This window comes from Eublepharis macularius, chromosome 3 (genome assembly GCF_028583425.1).
Source record: "Eublepharis macularius isolate TG4126 chromosome 3, MPM_Emac_v1.0, whole genome shotgun sequence".
NCBI lineage: Eukaryota > Metazoa > Chordata > Lepidosauria > Squamata > Eublepharidae > Eublepharis > Eublepharis macularius.
Genome location: NC_072792.1, coordinates 170,454,870 through 170,481,907, shown reverse-complemented (window position 1 = coordinate 170,481,907; position 27,038 = coordinate 170,454,870). Strand labels below are relative to the sequence as shown.

Here is a 27,038-nt window from a genome sequence, read left to right as displayed (position 1 = left end):
CAACATATTCTGACTCCTAAATCTGAACCTTTACAGTCCCAAAAACAGACAACTGGCTGTGACACCTTTGCAACTTTTTACTGACAAAATTCACTCTGATTTCGATGCTAGCTGTAAGATAGGCAAAGCAAAAGAAATGTCTAATACATCATCTGGTCCACTTATGGACCATTTTGACACAGTTACAGTGATGGATATTGAGAGAATCCTGGGATTTGTGAAGACCATACTTGCGCACTGTCTATCACGGCTACTAAAATAATGAAAGGACCTCACGGAATCATATAAAAGTTGGGACCTCCAGGGTTATCTAGCCCAACCCCTTGCACAATGCAGAAAATTCACAATTACCTCCCCCTCACACACACACCCAGTGTCCCCAGCTCCATGCCCAGAAGATGGCAAAACACTGTCAGCATCCCTGGCCAAACTGGACTGGAGAAAATTGCTTCCTGACCCAAAGTGGTGATCAGCCTTACCCTGGGCATGTAAGAAGGGGCCATGAGAACTAAGCACTGATGTGACCCTTCCTGCCCTCCCTCTCATGACCTGCCCAGGTTCACAGACTCGGCATTGCTGTCAGAATCCAGCCTCTGCTTAAAAACCTCGAAAGAAGGAGAGCCCACCACCTCCCGGGGAAGCCTGTTCCACTGAGCAGCCCCTCTAACTGTCAGGAAGTTCTTCCTAATGTTTAGCCAAAAACTCTTTTGATTTAATTTCAACTTGCTGGTTCTGGTCCAACTTTCTGGGGCAACAGAAAACAACTCTGCACCATCTTCTATACGACAGCCCTTCAAATACTCGAAGGTGGTTATCGTATCACCTTTCAGTCATCTCCTCTCCAAGCTAAACATACTGAGCTCCTTCAACCTTTCCTCATAGGGCTTGGTCTCCAGACCCCTCACCGTCTTTGTTGCCCTCCTCTGGACACATTCCAGCTTGTCTATGTCCTTCTGAAAATGTGGTGCCCAAAACTGAACACAATACTCTAGGCGAGGTCTAACCAGAGCGATATCATCACTTCACATGACCTGGGCACTATACTTCTGTTGACACAGCCCAAAACCGCATTTGCCTTTTTAGCTACCATATCCCGCTGCTGACGCGTGTTCTACCATAAATCAGTCACTCAAGGCCCATTCCATCAGCCACTCAAAGAAGCACTTAGCCAGTATTTTAAAAACCATCCCAAGACAAAAATGATGTGGCCAATTGCCACTCAGTCTGCAATCTGCCATTTCTTGTCAAAATGACTGAGAGAGCAGTAGTGGACCAACTCCAGGTCTTCTCGGATAACTCTTGGATAACTGCCCCCAAATTCTCTCTGCAAGTTTCATGGGGAACCTGTCTTCCCGGTCCAGCACTCTAACCACTGCACCACATCCCTCATCTATATACGTATGTATGTGCTGTGCAGTCACAACTGACTTATGGCAACCCCCAGCCAGGGGCTTTCAAGGCAAGCGAGAGGCAGAGGTGGGTTGCCATCGCCTTCCTCTGCAGGGCAACTCCAGTCTTCCCATCAGAGTTCAGACCACGGCTGATCCTGCGTAACTTCTGATAACTGACGAGAGTGGATTATACCATGTCGCTTTTCTTCCTGCTCAGCTATATAGAAAATGTTTTTCTCTGAAAAATAAAAGGGCTAGAGAGACATACTTGGAGCGAGGGGACTATTCTGTCTTGAGAAGGTATGTGCTCATCCATGTTTAGAGACCAGCTGAGATTCCAGTTTGCTGGCTGGCCATGTGCTTAAAAGCCAAGCAGCGAGGATCAGGCTTCCGCCTGGCAATGTTGTGCTCTGGGTGAATCCAAAATCCCCAGTGTCCAAGTACATGTCTGCACTGCCCACAGACTACCTTGCAAATCTGGTTTCAAAAGACATTCAAAATAGCATTAACAGCAGCGCTGCTCATCACATTAACGTGAACGATTCTGCAGGCATGCAATCCATTCCCATCCCAGTCAAACAAAAGCTTGACTTGAAAAATCAAGGGAATCAAAAGGTCAACATTGCTCTAGACTGTACCATTGGGTGGTGGGGATGTCCATGCTTAAATGGACAGAAACTCCCTGCATTTAAAAGAGTGGGATATCAGGGACAACTGTCCAGCCTAGCCTTTATTCAATATCCATTTTTCCCCATGTGATGGAGGAACCTGAATGCTCTCCCTTTTAAAAAAAAAAAAAAATCCTAACCGTACACCTGAAACCTGAGGTGTAACAATCCAGGAAAAGTTTTCCAATTAATTCCACCTGCCTCGAGGAGGTTCAGCCCAAAGGATTTTGTCACAATTCTACTTCCAGAGAAGATGCAATGGTAAAAGAGAAGTTAAGCTTGTTATACTACATTAACTTATTTTGCATACTTCGAACCTAGGAAGCTGCCTCATACAAGACAGGCTGTAGGTCCACCCAGCTTAGTATTGCTCTGTTTGAAAGAGAGCTCCAGATGACATTGAACCTCCACTCCTGACACAGCAAAATCATTCTCAGCACCTCCTCTCTCCTGGCCCTTCTGATTTTGACAGACACGGCACACCTTACCCTATCTTCACACCCATAAGGACTAGAAACTTAACTTTATAAAAAAGATGCACACCACAATTTATTTATTTATTTATTTATTTATTTCAGATTTGTATTCCGCCCTCCCCGTGAGCAGGTTCAGGGTGGATAACAACATATTAAAAATACAATTAAAAAATTCATGTACATTAAAAACCACATTTAAAACAGGATGGTGGACAGCCTTCACAAGGAGAGTTAAGATTTATACACCCCTTTTTTCCAGGCCGGCAGAGGCCCAGCCTCAGCCATATGCCTGGCGGAACAACTCTGTCTTGCATGCCTGACAAAACAATAGTAGGTCCTGCCAGGCCCTGATTTCAGCAGACAGAGCGTTCCACCAGGTGGGAGCCAGGACCAAAAAGGCCCTGGCTCTAGTCCAAGTTAGGCGGGCCTCCTTGGGGCCAGGGACCACCAACAGCTGTTTGTCCCCTGATCATAGTGTCCTTTGGGGAATATATGGGGAGAGACAGGGATATATGGGGAATCTCAGTCTGGGGTCTTTGCCATGGGATGGGAAACTCTGTATACATTACCAGATTTTCTTATTGAAGGGAATCACGGCAAAGCTTATCCATCTATTCATGATTGCAGCTATATCCTGACCCTCCAGGGAGGAGGGGGGAAGGCTTGAGGCACTGGGTGATGTTTTCCCCTCCTCCATTTCGTTCTTGCTCCAGCACTGCGAGATGGGGGCACTCGGGGTTGCCTGGTGAGCTTTGTGGCTGGGTGGGGACTCGAACCCAATTTAAGTCTGAAGTCTTTGCCACTGCACCTGTCTCTTGCCACTGCCCCCTTCCCAAGTTGTGTGTTTCTCAGTGCTGGGGACTTCTCTATTTTGTGTAATCTTTCCACTGTCTTCCTTCTTTAACATCCTGATTGTATGTTGAGGAACTCTGTCTGCCACTTCACCCCATGGTGTCAAAAGCTTGCCCTATCATGTGTGAACACTGCCTCGAAGGCACAAAGCGGCTCGTTTTCCTCTCGGAACAGACAGAGGGCCCATTATCATCTTTTTTTAGCAGAGGGGCAGCTAACCACTGTAACATCTGGAGCGTATTTTAAGTGAGAGGAAATCATTTCAATGCACCAAAAAAAATTATCTGAAGAAGTGACAAGATAGGTCATACGGAAAGAAAGCTCTTCCAGTCCTACCGCCTTACATGAGTATGGCATCATTTCCAAAAAATTTCCGTGCAGGAAAAACACTATTTTGTAGGTCAGAAGGAACATTTCCTTGCATTAGTGTCCAAGTTACCATTTAAAAAAAATATTACAGGTGAGTTGTTTCAGCAAGCAAAGAACTTTCTCTGGTGTTCAGCGGAAGCATCCCTGCACAAGATCCCAGGTTCATCTCAAAGATCACTGAAACTGGGACTGGGAAGGATCTCTGCTAGAGGAAGTGGACAGCCATGTCAGTGCAAAGAGACCAAGGGATCAATCCAACCAACTTTTCCACTGAGAGCCAAAACACACGTTAAGAAATACTCAGGTTCAGCACGTGTACTCTTACCTCTAGGTTTGCCGGGATCTGTAGGCATCCTGGAAGCTTAAAGTTTAGCATTTACAGAGCGCCTGTATTTTAAGCTTTAAGCTTCCAGGACGCCTTTAAGCTTCCAGGACACCTATAGATCCTTTAAGCTTTCAGGACTTTAAGCTTCCAGGACGCCTACAGATCCCAGCAAACCTTGAGGTAAGCGAACACGTGCTGAACCTAGGTTTTTCTTAACGTGTGTTTTGGCTCTAAATTTCATCCACTCTGCCCCTTACTAAAGTTCCTGACACAAGCCTTTTGTTCATGCAGGTCCCACAATCCCCAGCATAACCTTTTCGTCTGATCCAACAGGACCCTTCCTCCCTTTTTTATCAACAGAAAAGACTGTTGTATCCATCCCAGTTTCAGTGGGTCCAACTGTCTTATTTCGGCTTGACTCAGCAAAAGTCCCCATTGATATTGACGAGATCGGAGACGGAGTTTTGAATACATTTATTCAGGAGTTACCAAATATTGGCCGGAAGAAGAATTGCTTCGAAACGAGCAGAGAAACAAAAGGCCAGCAAAGCTTGTAGCCAGCTACTCGGAACGCCGCCTGCCTGAAATTCAAGCTGGAGCTCTCCCCGCACCCAGGGGAACGAGCGGCGTCTGTTTTACCCATTAGGGTTGTGACTGTAGATGCTCCAACTTTGGGCTACTTTGATAAATGTTCATTTTCTGTTGTTTACTTTCTGATGTATGTTAGTTCCATATGATGTGATTGTAGGGGACTCTTGGACTTTGTACTTGAAATAATTGTACTTGAAAATATTGATTATTGCCCTTTGAAGGCTTTATAAATACGGACCATATTGTCCTACACAGAAAGTGATTTCTTCTTCTGTGTATACTTCCTCGAGCAGGTGCTCTCCTACGGTTGGTGTTGACTCAGCAAAAGACAACTTCCTGCTCACTTGTGTAGATTGATAAACCAGCATGAGGTATGATTCCCTTTTCTCAGACATCCCACTTCATAATAAATTTTAAAATTTGCAGCAGTAATTCAATTCAACATTATTAGTATTAGTATTAATTACAACTCTAACAACAGTTATAAAAATACAATAAAAAATTAAACAATTCATAACACAACAGTTCATATTATAAAATCAACAAACAGATAATAACTGTCCCAAGACGGGGTCAATTCCAGATTCCTGCCCATCAACATACAGAGGGAGGGAAGCGGACAGATAACATACTGCAACTCAGTACGTTACTACATTTCAGGGCTGAACATCACAGTGATCCCCAAGAGACGACTAGAGCTGCCGATTGACTTAGAGGAAAGTGTCCTGTCCCTTTAATATAACAGCTTAACATGTGGAAATGGGGAGAGGAAGCTTTTTATGGCGTGGAGGTAACCAGCATCCCTTAATAGCATCACGGGGTAGAAATTATGCCAACAAGCCTTTATTAAAGGGACAGGACGTTTGATCTCCAAGCCAGTTGGCAATCCTCCGGGGCATAAGTCAGCGATACATGACTTGCATGCAGAAAGCTCTGGGTTCAATTTTCAACACCTGCTCTCTAAAGGATCTTGAGCAACAAGTCTAGGAAAGACCATTCAATGACACTCCAGAAAGACCCCATCTGGTTGTGCAGACGGACATGTAGAGATGACTGGGTGGGCAGTCACAATATAACCTTTTTTACCTGTAGCCCATCCCACATAGTCATCTCATACCTTTCCCAATTTATTGTTCCCTCTCCAGACACGCCATTATAGTATTGTCTTTGGAAGCAAGCTGTCAGTTTTGCTCCACAACCACGCTGTCCAGCCAAGTGCTCAGTGTGTGTGTGTTCTGGGACCCATCCACGCATCCTCAAACTTGTTTGGGCTCCCTCTACTCCTTTTTCTCTGTAAAATGCTAGTCATTTGGCTGCATCTCCGTGGACCTTCTCCTCCCCTTCAAGATGGATAATTATAGTCCTTCACTGAAACCATTTTCTCATTTCCTCACTGTTTTCTTGGTGAGCTCTGTGTGTATGCTATGTGTCTTTGCCTTTTTATTCCTTCATTAATAAAGAAACCTTTCCAGTAGAACATCTGCCTGTTTATTTGAGAGTTCTCTAAGGGAACAATCCCAGTATACATAGGTGCAGACTTCCCAGTTATCTCCTCTAGCTGTGTCACCTTTAATGCTAATTCCCCCCAACTCACAAGGAGACCCCCTTAAGGGTAACACATCACTCATTTTTAAAAAATTTAAAAATAAAATATTTCACAAGTGATGTAGAAATGGCTGTTTAACTGTCACAAATCTCTGGGATGCCTGAAAGCAAAATAAGGTTGGTTATTCCTTCCACACAGCCAAGAGAGCTACAGCCTGACCTTATGCACATTTTCAGATCACTACACTACAGAGGAGTGTAGTCCAAAGTCAGGGTCAAAGACATGATGGATCGTGGATCTCCCCAAGTCTTTTGAAGCTGTATCACAGCCTTGAGGTATTCTGCTTCAGACTTCCAAATAACATGGAGAGGAAAGGTTTAACGTTTTCACTCTGGACAATTTTTCCAATTGAAACTGGGATTTTCGCCATGTGGTGTTTAGCTATTTAAAGGGGAGTGGCCAATTTGACCAAACTTTTTTACTGTAAAGGATTATAACAGTTTTCATTTACAAAACCATATGAGGTAAAAGGGTTAAACTGCCTCTTCCCTGCCTGCCTGGTCCGAATCGGGGCCCCACTCAGCCATACTGCAGCTTACTGATGGAAGTGGCTGACCATGGAACTCCCTGCACCTGCTCCATTTTGACTCTTGAACTTCCAATCCTAGGGTTAAAGATCATGGGAACTTGGCCTATCACCCTTGCCTGATCCCAGTGTTCAAAAGATCCACTGAGGCACAATTAATTCTTTTTTAAGAGCCCTTTGAGGAACGGTCATGGCTCAGGGGCAGAACAAATGCCAGAAAGTCCTGGGCTCAATCCCAGCTTCTCTCGTTAAAAAGATCTCAGGTAGCAGACCTTTGGAAAAGCTTTCCCCAGTCATTGCCAGGCCAGAATTTGTAGGTCCAAATGGACTGAGCCGCTTTAGGGCGGCTCCCCACGTTCACTGTGGATTGGATCCTATGGCATTATTATGCTTTTTGGTATGTACACGAGTTTGTACCAGTGACCCCTTTCAAAGGATAACACTAGTGCACACAACAGTGTTAATTTAAGTGATGCTACGTGTCAATGAACACATGGATCGATTATACCGAATCAGATCATCGGTTCATCACAGTCGGTATTGTCTACTCGGACCGGCAGAGGCTCTCCACGGACTCATGTAGAAGTCTTTCACTTTGCCTAATACCTGAGCCAGTTTGGTGTAGTGGTTAAGAGCAGCAGGACTCTAATCTGGAGAACCAGGTTTGATTCCCCACTCCTCCACTTGAAGCCAGGTGGGTGACCTTGGGTCAGTCACAGCTCTCTCAGAGCTCTCTCAGCCTCACCCACCTCACAGGGTATTTATTGTGGGGATGATAATAACATACTTTGTAAAACTGCTCTGAGTGTGGCAGCATATAAATTGAATGTTCTTGTTCTTCTTCTTCTTCTTGTTGTTGTTCTTTTTCTTGTTCTTCTTTTTCTTGTTCTTGTTGTTATGGGAGATGCCAGGGACTGAACCTGGGAGCTTCTGCATGCCAAGCAGATGCTCTACTATGAAGCCACAGTATGCAAAGGAATGCTGCTTCAGTCTTGTAAAGTTGCAACTCTAAGAACAATTTCCTGAGAATAAACCTCACTGAACTTATTTCTTGAATAAACCAGTTTTGGATTTCTCCCTAAATGTCCCATAATTGCTGTATAGGATCCCAGCCTATATGTTCAGGACAGACAAAGGTGATGTAGCCAGGGCTTTTTTTCTGGGAAAAGAGGTGGTGGAACAGTGGTGGAACTCTGGACCACACTTTGGTTCAGCTGGAACAAGGGGGGAGTTTTTAAACGTTTAAATCGCCCTCAGTGAAAATAGTCACATGGCCGGTAGTCCCGCCACCTGATCTCCAGACAGAAGGGAGTTTAGATTGCCCTCCATGCCAGCAGCACGGAGGATGATCTAAACTCCCTCTGTCTGGAAATCAGGGGGCGGGGCCACCGGCCATGTGACCATTTTCAAGAGGTGCCGGAACTCCATTCCACCGCGTTCTCACTGAAAAAAAGCCCTGGATGTAGCCCCAAGGGTATCAGCAATGAACAAGCAAAACAAAATCCATGAACTGCTCTCCATATGAGCATGAAAGAGCGCACTTCCCCATTGCACACACATTCTACTTTTAACCCAAAGTCAGTAATTCCCTAGCGGGCCCCTAAGCCTACTGTCTGTGATTCTTAAGTAAGGCCCATAGCTGATTAATCGCATGAATGTTACCCTGCAGTCCTATCCAGCATTACTACTCAAGTCTTAGACCACTGAAATTTGTGTCCTTAATCTAGAGTACCTCAGCATCGCTTTATGAACAACAACTGCACTTATATACCGCTCTAAAAGACAGATTAGTGCCCCGCTCAGAGCAGTGAGCAAAGTCAGTGTTATTATTATCCCCACAATACAGCTGGGGAGCTGAGGCTGAGAGGAGTGGCTTACCCAAGGCCAGCTGCCGAGCTCGTGGCAGTAGTGGGATTTGAACCAGCAGAATGCTGATTCACAACCTGACCACGTAACCACTAGGCTACCACAGCTACTTGCCCAGCTAATTGATTCAATCTACATACATTTCCATATGGGGGGGGGAGAGCCAATGTAATTTTAAATTTGCACTGCGGAGACCCAAGCTCAAATCCCCCACCATCATTGGGGTGACCGCTTTCAAACGCTTTTCAATTGAATAATCAAAACCAATTCATTGACTACTCAACCAGTGGAGGCATCCTGAAACCTTTCGCTTTCATAAAGTATAAACAGGTCGCAATCCCATTTTTCCTGGCAGAACTCCTGCGACATCAGCAAGCATGCCAGAAGAGGAAATTCAGCAAGTGACATATTTCCTCATTCCTGGGCCACCATGCAGGGAAAAGCTGCACCTGCTGGATTTTTGTCTACCATGAACTGTTTCAAAGACCTAGGCGGCCCAATGGCTGGGAATTTTCAAAATGCTTTCACGCTTTAATTTTTAAACCTGGGAACAAATGCTCACGTGTACTGATGTGTGTGCATGCACGTGTTTGATTCTGCTTGCAAAACTCACCAAAGCAGCAATCAGAAAAAGATCTTGTGGTTGGTAAGCTGTTATCTCTCCTTAGGAGTAAAATGAAAACAATGTGGGGAGGAATATGTGCTTTTATAGCAGGCTTTTAAAATCAGTGTGGAATTGTAGTTAAATCAACAGATTAGGATTTGGAAGGCCTTGGTTCAAATCTCCACTCTGACATGAAGCTTGCTAGGTGACCTTAGCCTAGCCCACCTCAAAAAGCCATGATGGGGGGGAGTAGGGGAAAGGGAGAAACATGTACCAGATTACAGCAGGTACAAAATGCAGCGGCGCATTATTACGAGAGTGCCAAATAAGGCGCATATAACCCCGTTCTTACGTGAACTGCATGGGTTGCCAATGGCGTATCGGATCAGATTCAAGGTTCTGGTATTGATCTATAAGGCCCTGTGCGGACTGGGACCACCATATCTACGGGACTGTCTCTCCCCATATATTCCCCAGAGGACACTCCGATCAGGGGACAAACAGCTGTTGGTGGTCCATGGACCCAAGGAGACCCACCTAGCCTCGACTAGAGCCAGGGCCTTTTCGGTCCTGGCTCCCACCTGGTGGAACGATCTGTCTGCTGAAATCAGGGCCTGGCAGGACCTACTATCTTTTCACTGGGCCTGCAAGACAGAGTTGTTCCGCCAGCCATATGGCTGAGGCTGGGCCTCCGCCGGCCTGGAAAAAGGGGTGTATAAATCCTAACCCTCCCTGTGAAGGCTGTCCACCATCCTGGTTTAAATGTGTTGTTTTTAATGTACATTAATGTTTTAATTGTATTTTTAATATGTTGTTATCTGCCCTGAGCCCACTCGTGGGGAGGGCGGAATACAAATCTCAAATAAATAAAATAAAATAAATGAACCCTGAGCTCCTTGGATGAAGGACAACACAAAAATTCATTGCACAAAGATTTTAAAGTTGTATAGAAAAAAATTTAATTGCTTGAATTGCTTAAATTTAAAAAAAAAACTTTAATTGCTTTTTTCTTTAGATATTTATATTTCACTTTATTCCCTAGTGAAAACCCAAAGCAGCTTACATCAGTTCCCCGTCCTCCATTTTATCCTCACAACAACCCTTTGAGGTAGGTTGGACTGAGAAAAAGCAACTGGCCCGAGGTCACCCAGTGAGCTTCTATGGCAGGCTGGGGATTCAAAGGACAACAAAAAGGAGGGACCCCACAAACCACCAAGGAGGTTGGAACAAAAGAAAGAAAATACTTTAAATGATTGAATGTAACTAAAAATATGGATTAGAAACACCGGTATAAAATTTAATCAATCAATTAGAAATACAAAAGTTAGATTAAAAACATCCTCAATATGGTTCTACATATACACAAAAACCTTGTAAATATACATGACAAAATCACTAATATACAGTTATAATAGTAAACCACATTAGGGTTGCCAACCTCCAGATGCAGAGGAGTTAACCATGTTAGTCTACAGTTGCAAAATAGTAAAGAGTCCAGTAGCACCTTTAAGACTAATCAACTTTATTGTAGCATAAGCTTTCGAGAACCACAGTTCTCTTCGTCAGATGATGAAGAGAGCTGTGGTTCTCAAAAGCTTATGCTACAATAAAGATGGTTAGTCTTAAAGATGCTACTGGACTTTTCACTATTTTGCAACCTCCAGATGGTGGCTGGAGATCTCCTGGAATTACAACTGATCACAGAGATCAGCTCCCCTGTGGAAAATGGCAGCTCTGGAAGGTGGACTCAGTAACATTATACTCAGCTGAGGTCCCTCCATTCCCTAAACCCTGCCCTCTCCAGGTTCCACCCCCCAAAATCTTCAGGAATTTCCCAGCCTGGAGTTGGCAAGCCTGCACCACACTGGAAAGAGGCAGCTACCCAAACCTATGGCACTCAACGTACTTCAATGCCCTCTAACAAACTAAAAGTGAAATCCTAAGAAGAGTTACTCCAGTCTAAGCCCCTTAAAATCAATAGGCTTAGACTGGAGTAACTCTCCTTAGGATTACACTGTAAGTGCCCCCTTTTTAAGGCTCTCCTTTCTCAATTCGCTTTTTATGTTCCCTCAATTGCTTTCTCTTTGGCCTAGAGAGCCCTTTCGAACCTCACCAAGGGCTCATGAGCCTCAGCTGGAAAGGATGCAAGTGTTCATAGAAATGATCTGCCCTTGAGGAGAGCTGGCGTGTAAACATGGGCCGGAACAGGCCCACGAGGTTAGTTAAAGTTACCATGACTAAGAGCGCAAGTGAAGGCATTGGCCAGAAGGGTTCACATGGCAGATTATCAAAAAGCAGCCTGGAAAGAGTTTGAGGGGAGGAGGCTTAGCTTTCCCAGACTCCTGAAAGTTCTCCTTCCAGTCAAACCCAGAAACAGCTCTTTTTGTCTGTAACTGCTCTCCCCTTCTTCTCCCCTCCACTCTTCCCCTCCTCGTGAGACACCAAGATATTCTCTCTTAGCCAAGATTTTCCACTTCCCATTCCCACATTCTCAAGGAGTTGGGGGGGGGGGGTGAGTGCGTGTGTGTGTGTGTGTGTGTGTGTGTGTGTGTGTGTGTGTGTGTGTGTGTGTGTGTGTGTGAGAGAGAGAGAGAGAGAGAGAGAGAGAGAGAGAGAGAGAGAGACATTGTCTCTTCACTTACCCCAAGCATCTGATGCAAGTAATAATACTGTGGCCCATGGTAATACAGTCGGAAAGTTTTCCAAAACAGCCCCACGTTGAGAGACAGCCAGAGCAGCTGAAGGAAGCAAAGGGGTGGGGGAGAAAACACACCCACAGTAAGTGGAAATTGCATGTACAAGACCAGAAATTTCTAATATTCCTTTCCAAAACAGAGAGCACGCAGGAGCGTGAAGCAGACTAAGAAAGCAAGCCTTAAAAAGTAAAATAAAAATTAATACACTTTAGGGGAGCACCGCAGTAGGTCCCGCAAATTGCACTTTAAAAAAAAATTATTTACTCCTGACCATCTGCATTGTTGATTCCTGGAATATGTATTTATATTGAACAACTTCCTGTAAGAGGAATTTACAGCTACGAAAACAAGACTAGTTTTTCAAGTTGGAGATCCAGGAACCAAAGAAGTTAGCGAAACTTCTTTTTCCCTGGATCTATTTGATTTCCAGCTAATAGGTAGCAAATTAGAACTTCTATGTGCATTAAGATCTCATTAAATCCATTTTCCACTTGCTCTCACAAGACAAGGCTGCTGTTATACCCCTCTTAGATTCTTGCTTTTTTCTAATGAGAGACCCTGTAATGACTACAGAAATGACATGTGCGTATACAGAGCAACATGACTTCAAAATTCTTTATTAAACACACACACAGAATCACTGCCTTGATTAATCTGTTAGGATAAACATCGCCTGGTGCCACACCTAGAATAAGTGGCATGGTTCTCATGCCTTGTACAAAATCATGCCATAAACACACATACATACACACCCCGAACATAGAACATTAACTCCATTGTCACATGCTGATACATGCAACTGTAACTTTAAGGCTAGACTACTGTAATGCATTTTATGTGGGGCTGCCCTTGAAAACTATGTAGAAACTTCAACTGGTACAGAATGTTGCAGCTAGATTATTAATAATAATATAATAATAATATTTGATTTAGATACTGTCCTTCAGGATGACTTAACACCCACTCAGAGTGATTTACAAAGTATGTTATTATTATCCCCACAACAACAAACACCCTGTGAGGTGGGTGCAGCTAAAAGAGCTCCTAGAAGCTGTGACTGACCCAAGGTCACCCAGCTGGCTTCAAGTGGAGGACTGGGGAATCAAACCCAGTTCTCCAGATTAAGAGTCCCGTGCTCTTAACCTCTACACCAAACTGGCTCTCAGTTTATTGACAGGTTTATGCCAGTATGATCATATTACACCCATACTTTGGCAGCTTCACCACCTATCTATTTGTTTCTGAACAATTCAAGGTGCTGGTTGTTATCCTGAGAGCCCTTCATGGCCTGGGATCCACATCTATCAGACCACCTTTCCCCGTATGTTTCCATGCACCAATTAAGGTCATCAAGTGCCTCACTTCTGGCGGTCTCCTCTGTTCAGATGTCTGCCCATCTACAGCCCATGCACATTCATTTTCGGTGGCCACACCCTGACTTTGGAACAGCCTGCCAGATAGAGTATAGAAAGCTCCCACACTCTTACAAAGGAAGCAGAGGTTCTACAATTGTATTTACTTATGTACAATACCTTGGGTTGTCAGATCCTTTGGTGGGGGCAGGGGATCCCCTGTTCCCACCCTCTGGCCTCTGCCATCACTCATCTGGTGTGTAGGGGAAAAGATGGGGGAACAGGTCTCCCAGGCACGCTCCCAGTGCGGCGTGACGATGTCACGCCCAGGAGTGATGTCATCACATAGACCCTGGGAGCGCTCCTATGCTTTGTACCAGGTCAATTTGGGCCCATTTTAAAGTGATGTCATCATGTTGTGACATGCACAAAGAAAAGGAAAAAGTTGAGTTCCGTTCCCCCCTCCCACCAGCAACCCTAACAATACCGGGAAACAAACCTAAAATGTTATTTGAGGTGTACCTCTTGCCAAGATTTAATTGATTTGATATAGAAAACGCGAACTAGATACTTAAGGCTTCTTAAATGCACACATATCTGAATCAGGCCTGACCAGAGTCATCCAGAACAGTCTATTTGCATCATCACGCAGTTTTCTCACACAATTACAGTGCTTATCACGCCTCATCCTCTACTCCCTCCAATTGTAAAAGGCACATAATGTGACAGACAAGACTGGCTCCAGCTCCACCTCTCCTGAGAAACAGCCAATGGGAGCTAGTGTACTGTAGAGATGGGCACAAACCACAAAAAACCCGAACCATGAGGTTTGTGGTTCACAGTTTTACACGAATCAGGAACCACGAACTGGGGCCAGTTTACGAACCAGTTCATGCTTCGTGGGGTTTAAATGCCCCTTTCCGGCTGCTTAGCAGTGGCAGGGAAAGGGGCATTTGACTTGCAAGCCACAGGACCCTTTAAACTGCCCAAACCCCACCCCCCACCCCCACCTCTAGTGGACTGCTGGGTCAATGATAGCGAGTGTCTGTTGGATGTAAAGAAGGTTTTGGAAAGCTGCTGAGAGGAGGCAGCAGAGAGCAATAGCTAATTCAAAACTTGTTCTATTACTCTGAAACATACTCTGTTTAACTTCAATTTGTTTACTAGTTCAAAATCTGTTCACTCCTATGTTCCATCTTGTAAATATTTTATTTTTGTTTTGTTTAACCCTGGCTGGCTTGAAATCGTTGGCTGAGGTGAAATGTCTCATACGCAGGCCTCAGACACTCTGATCGTGTTAAATGGGCCAAGTTTAAATGATGGCAGAGTATATATAGGGAAAGTAACCTCTAAGTTCCTCTTTCCCCGATAGCCCTGGGTTGTAGCTGGGTGAGGAGAGGTACACATAGGGAACGGGCTGCCTGTCTGGTGAAGCCTCTGGAAGAGGAGAGAGGGGGCCCTGTGAGGATTTAGGTCAGGACTCTCTGCCTGCTGTAGTAGAGGCTAGATGGGTGGTGTGTGGTGACCTAGCCTTTACTTGCCTGGGAGGGCCTCAAAGCTGTGAAGGGAGGTTTAGAGAGGGGGGCAGCATGTGAAAGACTGAGAGGGTCAACTGCTATACATAGTTAGAAGAATTTTGAGATTTCTCCCCACGAACCCAGCTAATCTTGCAATAGAAGCAAAAATACGCAATGCAATCTAGCCAATGTCAGTCCCAGGGGAGTCCTCCCTTAAAGGCCAAAACAGCCCTGAAAAGGATACTGCTCCCTCCCCCTGCCTCTGCCTTTTACCACCAGAAATCAAGGCTTCAATGGGCAATACTGTTGTGGTTACCTAGCAACTGACACAGAAGGTAAGGTAAAGGTAGTCCCCTGTGCAAGCACCAAGTCATTACTGACCCATGAGGGGACGTCACATCACGACGTTTTCTTGGCAGACTTTTTATGGGGTGGTTTGCCATTGACTCCCCCAGTCATCTACACTTTACCCCCAGGAAACTGGGTCCTCATTTTACCAACCTCGGAGGGATGGAAGGCTGAGTCAACCTTGAGCCAGCTACCTGAACCCAGCTTCTGCTGGGATCGAACTCAGAAGGTATTTGTTTCTTAAAGCTACAGGCACTGCTTCTATGGGGGGCAGAATTAACCCACCAATGTAGTTTCTTTTTCTTTTTTTAAGATTTCAGAATTTTCTTCAAACCTAGGGCATTTCTCAGGTTTGTTGAAAAATCTTTCCTGTCACCGATTTCAAGATTTAAGTATCTGCAGATATGACCATGTTGGCAATTAGATACCTTGAAATCAGTGACAAGAAAGATTTTTCAACAAATCTGAGAAATGCCCTAGGTTTGAAGAAAATTCAATATGCCATGAAGGGGGGAATTAAAAATCAATGAGCTTAGAAAAGAGTAACTCTGTATAGAATTGCTCTGTTCATTAGACTAAGCATTGTGTGTGAGAGAGAATATGAGAGTAAATGGTGTAAAGTTGGACCTAAGTTACCTGGGGGTGGGGGGGACATGGCCATCTCCATTTGAGAATACAAAAACCAGAAATTAATCAAATGTCTTTCCAGCACCAAAATGCAGTGTTCAGGTCCCTTTAAGGAAGGGAAAACATGGTAGTCATTATTATTTTTTTAAAAATAATTCATTTAGATGATGCATGAGGTAAAGAACCCACAGAAACAAAATGTAATGACATTACCTAGTTAATGGACAGCAAGCAAGCAAGCTCCATAAGCCAAGTCCCATCTGGAGACGAGTCATTCTCCAGCTGAACTTCCAGAGACGTTTCTCAGTATGCGGTTTAGAACGGGTCGGTGTTGTGTTATTCCTCCTTTTAATTCTGGTGTTGGATTGGTGCCCCAATACACAGATCACCACGGAGTGTCAGAAAAAGCTTCTTTTGAATTTTGTCCCATGGAGGCCTTTTTGGGTTATTTGGTGCAAGTAAAACGGCTTCCTTGCATTAGACAATTTTTGTCCGGTGGGCTGCTTTGTCATCATGTGTAACAGAAAAAAACTCCATCAGATAAAATCTCACAGGAAGCTTTTTCGGATGCTCCACTGGCAGCACGCAACTGCGTACAAAACGACTCTCTGCTGTGGAACAGAGGGGAGGTGCTAGATGGGGAGAAATGAGGAAAGGGGCCCCAAGTTCAAAGAGTTTAAAAAATACTGCTTGATTCCCCCATGACGAGGTTGGTGATTCATCACCCCACCAAAAGACCTAGAGCAGCTTGCAAAACGGCTCTTCCAGTTTGTATCTAACAGTGACTTTTTCCTAGCAGCAGAAGTGAGATGTTTCAAAGACCGCTACGCTGACGGCAGAAAAGCAGAAAACATAGCAGAGTGTCTGCTTCCTGCTAGATGGCCGCTGTTCTAGTTAACTGGCTTGGGGATAGCCTGTTTTAGCCCTCTTTGAATGTTGAATACTGTCCCAGCTGTGCATGCAGCAACAGGCTGAGCACATGCAGCTGTGCGCAAGGATTCCACGTGGTCATCTGCCAAAGAGAAAGATTCCAGTGGAGTGAGGGGCTCAAAAGATTATGTATAGAGGGGAGCCCAAGTTTAAACCATTAGCAAAACACGGAGTTTCTGTGCCAGTAACACCTTCTAGAATACGTGACACAAGACTGTTCATCAGGAAAACCGATATCTCTGAACAACTCTGAGTCTAATAAAGAGGCATGCACCTCATCTATGGGGAACAGATGCAGTATCAGAGCAGGGAGGCCCCAATCTTGTTGACCCTGGGGGTGCTTTTCATTATTTATTTACTTCATTTCTTTTCCATGTAGGCAGATTTTGACTTTAAAAACCAATGCAATAAACATCGTTTAGTACATACAGTTAGGTAACCAAGACGGCTGAAAAAAGAAAACCCTTGCATGTAGAAATAGCAAGGTATACACCCCAAAAAGTAAGAATTCCAAACTCTTTAATAAGCAAGTGATTCTGCAGCCATTAAAACTACAATAAGAAAGCTCTCAACAATTCCCTTTCACCAATTCTGCAGAATGACCAGGGCTGGATCGGGGGGGGGGGGAAGGGGGTAGTCTGCCCCCGGCACCGCCAGGGAGGGGGCGCCAGGGGCAGCTGCCAGCTTCTGGGAGTGCACGGGCGGCAACACGGACAGCCTCGCAGCCACCCACGCTGCCTTTTGCCTGCAGGGGGCAGCTGGTTTGCCACGCACACTCTGTCCTGCGGGGCAGGCAAAAGGCAGCATGGGGGGCTGCGAGGCCGCCCACGCCATTCACCTGCCCCACAGGACAGGGGGCGGCTGGCTCTTAACCACAGGACAGGGGGCGGCTGGCTCTTAACCACTACACTAAACCGGCTCTAACTCACAAAAGCTTATTCCCTGGAAAAATCTGTTGGTCTTTCAGATACTACTGGACTCAAATTTTATTCTGCTACTAAAGACTAACATGGCTATCTACTGAAAGCTAACGCATAACCAACGGAGCAACTGCAGAACTGGTGTAATATGCAGAGTCTGCCTAGCTCCAGTAAACAAGCCATGGCATTCTGTGTCAATTTCCGTATAGTCTTCATTGGCAGGCCTATACAGTGCATGTTACGCTGAGTGGGTGATACCACAAAATGACTCCTGGGTGGGGCTGGATCCAGTCACAAAACACTGCAAGGTTCCAAGCCAACAGGACTTCTATGATGGCGGCAGCCATTTCCAAAAGGGTGTTTCCTACAAATTCAAAGGTGGTACGTTCTGGGCTCTTCTGAAATACTTCCTGCTCCAATACAATGGTGGAAAGCCAGGAGAACAGATGTTTTAGGGTTAAGATGTTTGCTTTGCTTTGGGAGAAAGATGTTTAGGAGAAGAATTAAGAGGGGACCCAGAAATCGACCACCCCAATTGTTCAGGGTGTCCAGACATTCTAACCCCTAAATCTGAACCTTTACAGTCCCAAGAACAGAAAATTAGCTGCGAGGCCTTTGCTAAGTTTTTTGCTGATAAAATAGCATGAATACGCTCTGATCTAGATGCTAGTTGCAATGCAAACAAGATAGAGGAAATGCTTAATACACCATCTGCCCTATATTTGGACTGCTTTGAACCTTCTACAATGACAGACCTGAACAGGATCCTGGCATCTATGACAGCCACTACTTGTGCACTTGATCCTTGCCCTTCTTGGCTGTGAAAATCAAGTAAAGATCTCATAAGTGAACCACTGAGATCTATTGTAAAACAATCGCTAATTCAGGGCACCTTCCCCCAGCCACTCAAACAGGCGGTTATTCGTCTGCTAATTAAAAAACCATCTCTAGACAAAACTGATGTGGCCAATTATCTTCTAATCTCTAATCTGCCCTTTCTCGTCAAAGTGATTGAGAGAGCAGTAGCTGACCAACTCCCAATCTTCTTGGAAAACTCTAGTGCTCTGGACCCTTTCCAGTCTGGATTCAGATCAAGGCATGGGACAGAGATAGCACTAGTAGCATTAGTGGATGATCTCCGTCTGAATATAGACAAAAGCCATGCCTCCTTATTGCTCCTCCTGGATCTATCTGCAGCCATTGACACAGTAGACCGTGCCATCCTGTTGATGAGTTTAGAAACAGAAGTGGGCATCAAAGGATGTGCCCTGGACTGCTTTAAATTGTTTCTCATGAAACGGACTCAAAGGGTTGCCGTCAGAGATCAGCTGTCTCCAGAATGGGAACTATCTTGTGGGGTTCCGCAGGGCATAATCTTATCTCCCATGTTATTCAACCTCTACGTAAAACTTTTAGGATAACTCATTTGCAGCTATGGAGCTGGATGTCATCAATATGCAGAGGACAACCAACTCTATAGCTCTCTATCCAGGTCCCTGGAGGATGCAGTAGAAATCGGCTGAAAAACGGCTGAAAAATAACAAATTGAAATTGAACCCAGACAAGACTGAAGTGATACTTGTTGGGAAGTCAGAGATCTTGAAAGACATTGTACTCCCCACAAGAAGTGGGCACGAATCACAATACAAAGCAAAAAACCCGCACAAATCAGGCCGATTCGTGGTACATGAAAATGTGGTTTGTGGGACCGTTTTCTATGAATGCCACGACTTTTTTGACCTAGTTCATGCGAGTCATCAGCAGTTTGTAAAGCCAGACAGGCTGGTGCTGCTGATCGTGTGTGAAACTGACAGCCCCGTTCTCCTGCTGCTCAGGTGGAGGAGAACGGGGCTGTCAGTTTCACACAACCCACACTGGGTTCAGCCGCTTGGCTGAAGCCAGTGTGGGGTGAGTGAAGCTGACAGGTGAGGGGAATCTTCCTCCCTTCAAACTCTCCCCCTTTCCAGCCAGTGTGGTGTGAGTGAAGCTGACAGCCCTGTTCTCCTGTCCCCCAAATGGCAGGAGAATGAGAGTTGTCAGTTTCACTAAGCCCGCGCCAAGTTCAGCCAATGGGCTGAAGCTGGTGTGGGGTGAATGATGCTGACAGCCCCATTCTTCTGCCATTCAGGGGACAGGAGAAAAGGGCTGCAGTTTCACATGCCCCGTGCCTGCTTCACCCGATTGGATGAAGCTGGTGTGGGGTGTTTTGAAACTGACAGCCTTCTCCTGCCGCTTCGGGGCAACAGGAGAAGGGGGCTGTCAGTTTCAAACACCCCACACCAGCTTAGAAGTCAGCGTCGGGTGTTTGAATTCCACGAATTACGAACCACGAACTGATTCATGAACTGGTAAAAGTTCATGGAAGTTCCTGGTTCCTGGTCTGTGGAATAGCAACGAACCACGAATCAGGTGGTTCAGTTTAGCTGTGAATTTATGACCGATAAGCAAAGTAACATGAAAACTTGACAGGAAATGCAAGCTCAAAGGAAAAATATCCCATGGTTGATGTATCATCAAATGGTATCTAAACTTAAAGAACAAACTCTCAAAGAAGGCGGCAGATCAAGTGAGAAAATAGAGTTAGAATTACTAATAAGTGGCGAGCTGAAGCATTTATTAGGAAAAATCTACAAAATTCTACTGCAACACCACACAGAAATGGAGCAAGTTAAAAACCGTATGTTAAAACGGATAGAAAATTTTGGAGAAACCATTTCCATGAAGCAACGGGAAAATCTATGGACCAAAGATACATTGCCAACTGTTAAGAGAGAAGTGGTGTAAAATGTTCTTTTGATGGTGTACCATGCCCAAAGACATCGCAAGAATGAATAAGGACTACAGCAGACAGTGCTGGAAATGTCAATGCAAAGATGCAAAAAATTTTCACATATAGTGGACATGCAAGAAAGCACAAAGATACTGAATAAAAATACATGAATAGATGCAGAAGATTTTCAAAATCAGGATTGAGTTGAATCCAAAAAAATACGCTATTAAATATTCTACCGAGTAATATTACAAAAGAACAGGGAGAACTCTTCCAGTATAAGGTGACAGCTGCGAGAGTACTATATGCAGCAAAATGGAAGGCAATATCTTGCCCTGATATGCCTGAGTGGATAGACAGACTACAAATATGCATTGATGGCTAAACTAACTTCCTATGTGCCTAACAGACCAATATCGGAATTCCAGAAAAAGTGAAAGGGTTTTTTTGATTACCTAGCTCAAAACTAAGGAAAACTAAGAGTACTTAATATGAAAATAAAGTAATAGAACATAGAGACCTTTAAAATGTTGAGTTTAAATTATAGAAGAGATAACTGATTTAAAACTATTGATATTGAAGTTTGGGTATAAACAACCAAGGAGAAGGAGAAAAGAACTTTTATATAAGCAAGTTGTGCTGTCACATATTTCGAATATATTTTTTCTGTTGTAGCTTAAATGTAGCTCAATGTAGTGTTTTGTATTCCATAAAAGTTTCTATCCACTTTCTATTGTCATTTCTATTTCTTTTTTTCAAATAAAACTTTTATTTTAAAAAAGGACTGGGGTGGAATGCAAAAAATATAAAAACTGGCCAACTTTACAGGGTTGTTGACAGGATAATTATAACTTACGCAAAGCGTTTGCAAAGATTCCAGTTGTGCTTGGTTAAGAGATGTAGAAATCACCATCTCACATCGAGCGAGTCAGCAGAATTCTTATTTGGGTGATGAGAACGTAAGAGTGACCGTGCAGAAACAGATGAGTGGTCCATCCAGTCCAACATTCCTTTTGACACAGAGGACAACCAGATGTCCCCCAAAAGCCTACAAGCAGGGCCCAGAAACTAATGCTTTCAGGCACTGGCATCCGGAGGTAGATTGCCTCTACATATGGGCCTCCCTACCGGACTCCTGCCAGCATGGGGGCTATATGGTCATCTATATAGTGTTTTGCCCCCAGGCATGTGAGGTTACAGAATAAAATCAACTAGGGTTGCCAGGATAGGGGCCTGGCACTTACCTTGGGGGAGAGGGGGTGCGCACGTGATCCACAGGGGCTCAAAACAGGCCTGATCCGCGCTGAAATGGGCACGTTTTTGAGGTGTTGCGGAGCACAGGAGCGCTTCTGTGCTCCGCAGCACCTGAAAATGGGCCCATTCTGCCACAGATCAGGCCTATTTTTGAGGTGCTGTGGAGCACGGGAGCACTCCTGCGCTCTGCAGTGCCTGAAAACAGGCCCAGACCGTGGCAGAATGGGCCCGTTTTTGGGCGCTGTGCAAGAGTGCTCCTGCACTCTGCAGTGCCTCAAAACAGGCCCAATTCATGCCGAAACGGGCCAGTTTTGAGGCTCTGCAGAGCGCAGGACCTCTCCTGCACTCCACAGAGCCTGGAAACGAGCCTGTTTTGCCACAGATTGGGCCCATTTTCAGGTGCTGCAGAGCACAGGAGCATTCCTGTGCTCGGCAGTGGCCCCGATCCGGGCCAAAACGGGCCTGATCCCAGTGGCTGCTGCGGGAGCCCGCAGGGAAAGTTCGCACCACCCCGATGGTTAGGTAAGTGGGGGCAGGGTGGGGGAGTGGGGGCGGAGGATCCCCCGCCCTCACCAGGGGCCTGGGATCCCTAATATCAACCTGCACCTCCACCCCTCTTTCTACATTTGGTGGGTAGGGAAGTGTGAAGGGGCCCCATTCCGGGATTTCACAAATTATGTTGTTGAGTTTTTTTAATTTTGAAAGTCATTTTTTTGTGATCTGTGATTTTATTGCTTTATTCTATATTTCTATAGGTCTTGTAACCCACCCTGAGCCTGTTCGCGGAGAGGGCAGCCTAAAAATCAAATAAACCTAAACCTACATATGGAACGATGGTTGTTGTGGGTTTTCCGGGCTGTATTGCCATGGTCTTGGCATTGTAGTTCCTGACGTTTCGCCAGCAGCTGTGGCTGGCATCTTCAGAGGTGTAGCACCAAAAGACCTCTGAAGATGCCAGCCACAGCTGCTGGCGAAACGTCAGGAACTACAATGCCAAGACCACGGCAGTACAGCCCGGAAAACCCACAACAACCATCGTTCTCCGGCCGTGAAAGCCTTCGACAATACATCTACATATGGAAGTTCCATGAAGTCATTGTGGCTGATACACTCTATAAATCTGACTAATCTTTGAAAGTCTACTAAACTGGCAAATCCAAAGAACGATGTGTGCTAATCTGCTGTAGCAAAGTTAAGCAGAAGTCGAGTCCAGAGCTCACTTCATCAGATGCACAGGAGTGGACATCCATTAGACATTTATACACCATGCACATGACGAAGCAAGTTCTGAGTCACATACGCACATGCTGGAACAGGTCTTGAAGGTGCTGCCGGACTTCTGTTAGTAGTCACCACTGGGTTTCTCGGGGGCAGCAAATTCTACAAAGTAAGTGTGGTCTGAGCACAGTTACTTCTTTTGTCGGTGTGGAATCTGCTGCCTATCAGCTCCATTGATCAGCTATGACTCAGCACATCCAAACTCTGCATCAGAAATGTGCAGGGCACCTGGCTGTTTAGGACATTCAAAAAACAGGGGGGAGGGGTCATGAGCTTCCTGCTTTAGGCCCCGGGGCTCTTTGGAAAGGAAAAAAGAACCTTACAATGCAATCTTAAACAGAGTTACACCCTTTCATGGCCCTTGAAGTCCATCAGCATAGAAGGGCGTAACTGTGTTTAGGAGGACTGCACGGGAATTGACCATTCCCTATAAAGCCGCACCAAATATGAAGTCCTGGACACTGCTGCCTAGACTTGCAATCGATGTTCCATTTATCAGCATCATCTGGATATTGACCAAGTAACAGAACGAATCATAGAAATGCCACTACCTATTTAGTATTTTATCTCCTGCTCAGTGCAGAGCTCAGTGCAGAGCTCAGTGCAGAATACATGGTCCTTCCTTATTTTATTTTATCATTCAGACAACCCTGTGAAGTAGGTGGAAAGCAACTGGCCCAAAGGTTACCCAGCGAGCTTCAAGGCCGAGTGACCACTTGAACCCAGGTCTCCCAGGGCTTAGTCTACCCCTGATTCACTAGAATACTACATTACTCATTCTGACATGAAATGGCAGAAATATCAATGACACTGAGTTTGGAAATTGCAAACATCAGATCTGACTGCTGATCAGCAGGATAGAATGGGATAGGTAAGAGAATGAGGTGGTAGAATGGACTGTACTATTTCAGACTGCTGGTGCGAGACAGGACTCTTGAATACTTTCCCGTGTAAAGATTCCTTTGCAATCAGAAAAGCAGCGCATCAGGAAGTAAGACTCTCGCCTGGTTGTGCTGGTTTTCTACTCAAGGGGAGATTTTAAACAAAAGGATGTTGTTAAAAAACATTCCTCCTCATCTGTCATTTGCCTGCACAGGCTCCTGCATGTGTAACAAACCTGAGATTTATATTACCACCCCTTTCTATGAGTCACACTGGTATTAGAAAAGTGTGTTTTGAAGTTACAGGTTCAAGAAAATGTTTCAGGCATCAGATACCCACAGAAGCATTTTCTTACGTTATTTGCCAACTATCTCACTACGAGGATCCTTTTTTCTTCTTCTTTTGCTGGGGCCAGGGTACCTATTTTTATCAGCTGACACATATACCAGACCACACTCCGCATTCACCAATCCAGAATAGCTGCTGGGTTCTATATGCACGATCACAAGACCAGATCAGATTGCACCCCTTAGCTACAAGCAATCCTGCAAACCACCCAGACGCACGCATAGCCGGCGAGACAATAAAGTCATCTAGTGGGGTTTCAGGTAGGCAACTGTGTTCGTCTGCAGCAGAACAGCAAGATTTGAGTCCAGTAGCACCTTAAAAACCGACAAGATTTTCAGAGCATAAGCTTTCGAGAGTCAGAGTTCCCTTTGGCAGATACATGATCCAAAAGGCAACACTCAGTCTGTCCGCTATCAAAAGATCTATGAAACTTTGACAGGCTTATGTAAATCTATCCGAACACGTGCGCAGCGTGTCACTTCGCAAATGCAAAGTGCTTCGGTTAACCTGGAAATTATGCTCCCTCCAAAGAAGTCACACACTTGAATCGCCTTTGGGGCGACACAGGAAAGCAGCCGGGAGCTGCAGTAACATATTAGCGATGAGCATGACCGGGGAAGCTCCAGGTTTGAATCACCACTCTGCCTCGGGTCATCAGTAAACCTACTTGTGACATTAGGATAATAATATCAGCATGTTCTACAGGGCTGTTAGGAGGATGGACAAGATAATGTATGAATGACACAGATAAAAACTGTTTTCTATGTTTTCTATTTATCCAGCCTTTCCTCCCAGGATGGCATAACCTCCATTTTACCCTCACAACAGCCCTGTGAGGTAGTGGACACAGACGATGTGACCTGCCCAAGGTGCCCCAGTGAGCTGCATGGCAGAGCAGGAATCTGAGCTTGCATCTCTAACCACTACCTAACACTGCACCTCATAAAGTGAGCTCCAACACCTGAAAAGCTTGCGATGAAACAAAGTTTTGTTAGTCTTTAAGATGCCACTGGACTCCTGTTTTATTCTACATATCCCGTCCATTGGCAATCTATTTTTCTGTTTAACGAAGCACACTTAAGACTTCAGAGCACTTTAGCAGTGTGATCCTCCACTAATTAAGCTCAGGGTTATTCTGTACACGCTCAGGAGCACTCTGTCCTTTGGTTTCAGGCAGATAGCTGTGTTGGTCTGCAGTTGAGCAGCAGGATTTGAGTCCAACCCACAAGACCTTTTTTCAGAGACCGACAAGATCTTGCTTCAGAGGTATAAGCATCAGAGTCAAAGCTCCTTTCTTCAGATTCCCTTCTGAAGGTGGGAGCTTTGACTCTCTATACCCTAACAGTATAATCCTATAGAGAGTTATTCCATTTGGGGTAACTCACCATAGGATAGTTTCAGGAGGGTAACTGTTTTGGTCAGCAGTCGAAGAGCAAGATCCAGGTTCAATAGCGCCGTAAAGACCAACTAAATTTCCAAGGTATGAGCTTTCAAGAGCCAAAGCAACAAAGCTCATACCTTGGAAACCTAGGCCGTTTCCACACGGCTTACTGTGCAAAATCACGCCTGGAAGATGCTGTTATTGCATGATTTTGCGCAAGAACACGCTGTGCTCCGGCAAAAGATAAGCCGTGTGGAAACGGCCCTAGTTGATGTTTAAGATGCTAACGGACCCAGATTTTGCTCGCCATAGGCTTGCACTACAAAAAATCTTGTAGGTCTTGAAGGTGCCGCTGGACTCAACTCCTGTTGTCCTTCTGAAGAACCAGGCTTTGGCTCTTGAAAGCTGATATGCTAACGGCGCGATCCTATGATGAGTTACTCCAGTCTTAGCCCATTGAAGCCGATGGCCTTAGACTGGACTAACTCTCCATAGGATTGCCCTGTAAGAAACTTTTCCGTCTGGAAGGTGCCACTGGACTCAACTCCTGCTGCCCTTCTGAAGAAGGAAGCTTTGACTCTCCAAAGCTGATACACTAACAGTGCGATTCTATGGCGAATTACGCCAGATTTAGCCCATTAAAGCCAATGGCTTTAGACTGGGTTAACTCTCCATAGGATTCCCTGTAAAAAATCTGAAGAGTATCTGAAGAAGTGAGCTGATACCCAACCACAAATGTAGTCAGTCTTATAGGTGCTACGGGACTCTTGCATCTGACGAAGAGAGCTGTGGCTCTCAAAAGCTTATGCTACAATAAAGTCGGTTAGTCTTAAAGGCGCTACTGGACTCCTTACTCTTTTGCTACTACAGACTAACACGGCGAACTCCTCTGGCACTGGACTCTTGCTCTTTTCTACCGTAGAAAGCTTGTTGCTCTCTACCACGCAACCGGACCCAACAGCCGCGCTCTCCCCTTCGGGGCTGCTTCCCCGCGGCAAAGAGGAGCGCAGCCGGCGCTCGATCCGCCGCGCCGCGCTCGCACCCAGCCCCGCCGCCCGCCGCCTTACCAGCAGGACGTGCTTGGCGCCCTCGTTGGCCAGCCAGCTCCGGCGGGACGGAGCCATGGGGCCATCCGCGGGAGCCGCCACCCCCGGCGCGGCTTTGTGTGCGTCGGGGCGGCGTCGGCTTTTCAGCGGCCGGCAGCCCGGCCTCCCGCGCCTCGCCCCCTTCGTCTTCCGGCCAGCCCTTCCCGCGCCTTCCCTCCTCCTGCCCCGGGGCACAAAGCCGGCCGCCTCGCCCGCCCGCCCTCCCTCCCTCCCTGCGCCGCCGCCGCCGCCGGGCTCTTTTGTCTGGGCCGGGGGCGAGCCGGCCGGGGTGTGGGGCTGGGCCGGGCCGGGCCGGGGGTGTCTCCTTTGCGCCCAGGAGTTTCCCTTTTCCTCTTTGTTTCTACTCGGCGGCGAG

At 45.7% G+C, this 27,038-nt stretch overlaps 1 protein-coding gene across 1 annotated transcript in view; it reads right to left on the bottom strand.

Moving 5' to 3' along the window:
- Positions 1–26,679, bottom strand: part of NOX4 (NADPH oxidase 4) — a 154,037-nt gene extending 127,358 nt beyond the window's left edge. The window contains exons 1-2 of the mRNA XM_054973924.1: positions 26,645–26,679; positions 11,917–12,012 (exon numbers count right to left, since the gene is read on the bottom strand). Of these exons, the coding sequence (XP_054829899.1) occupies positions 11,917–11,925 (9 nt within the window). The 5' untranslated portion in view covers positions 11,926–12,012; positions 26,645–26,679. The remainder of the gene's footprint in view (positions 1–11,916; positions 12,013–26,644) is intronic.
- Positions 26,680–27,038: the final 359 nt, after the last annotated feature.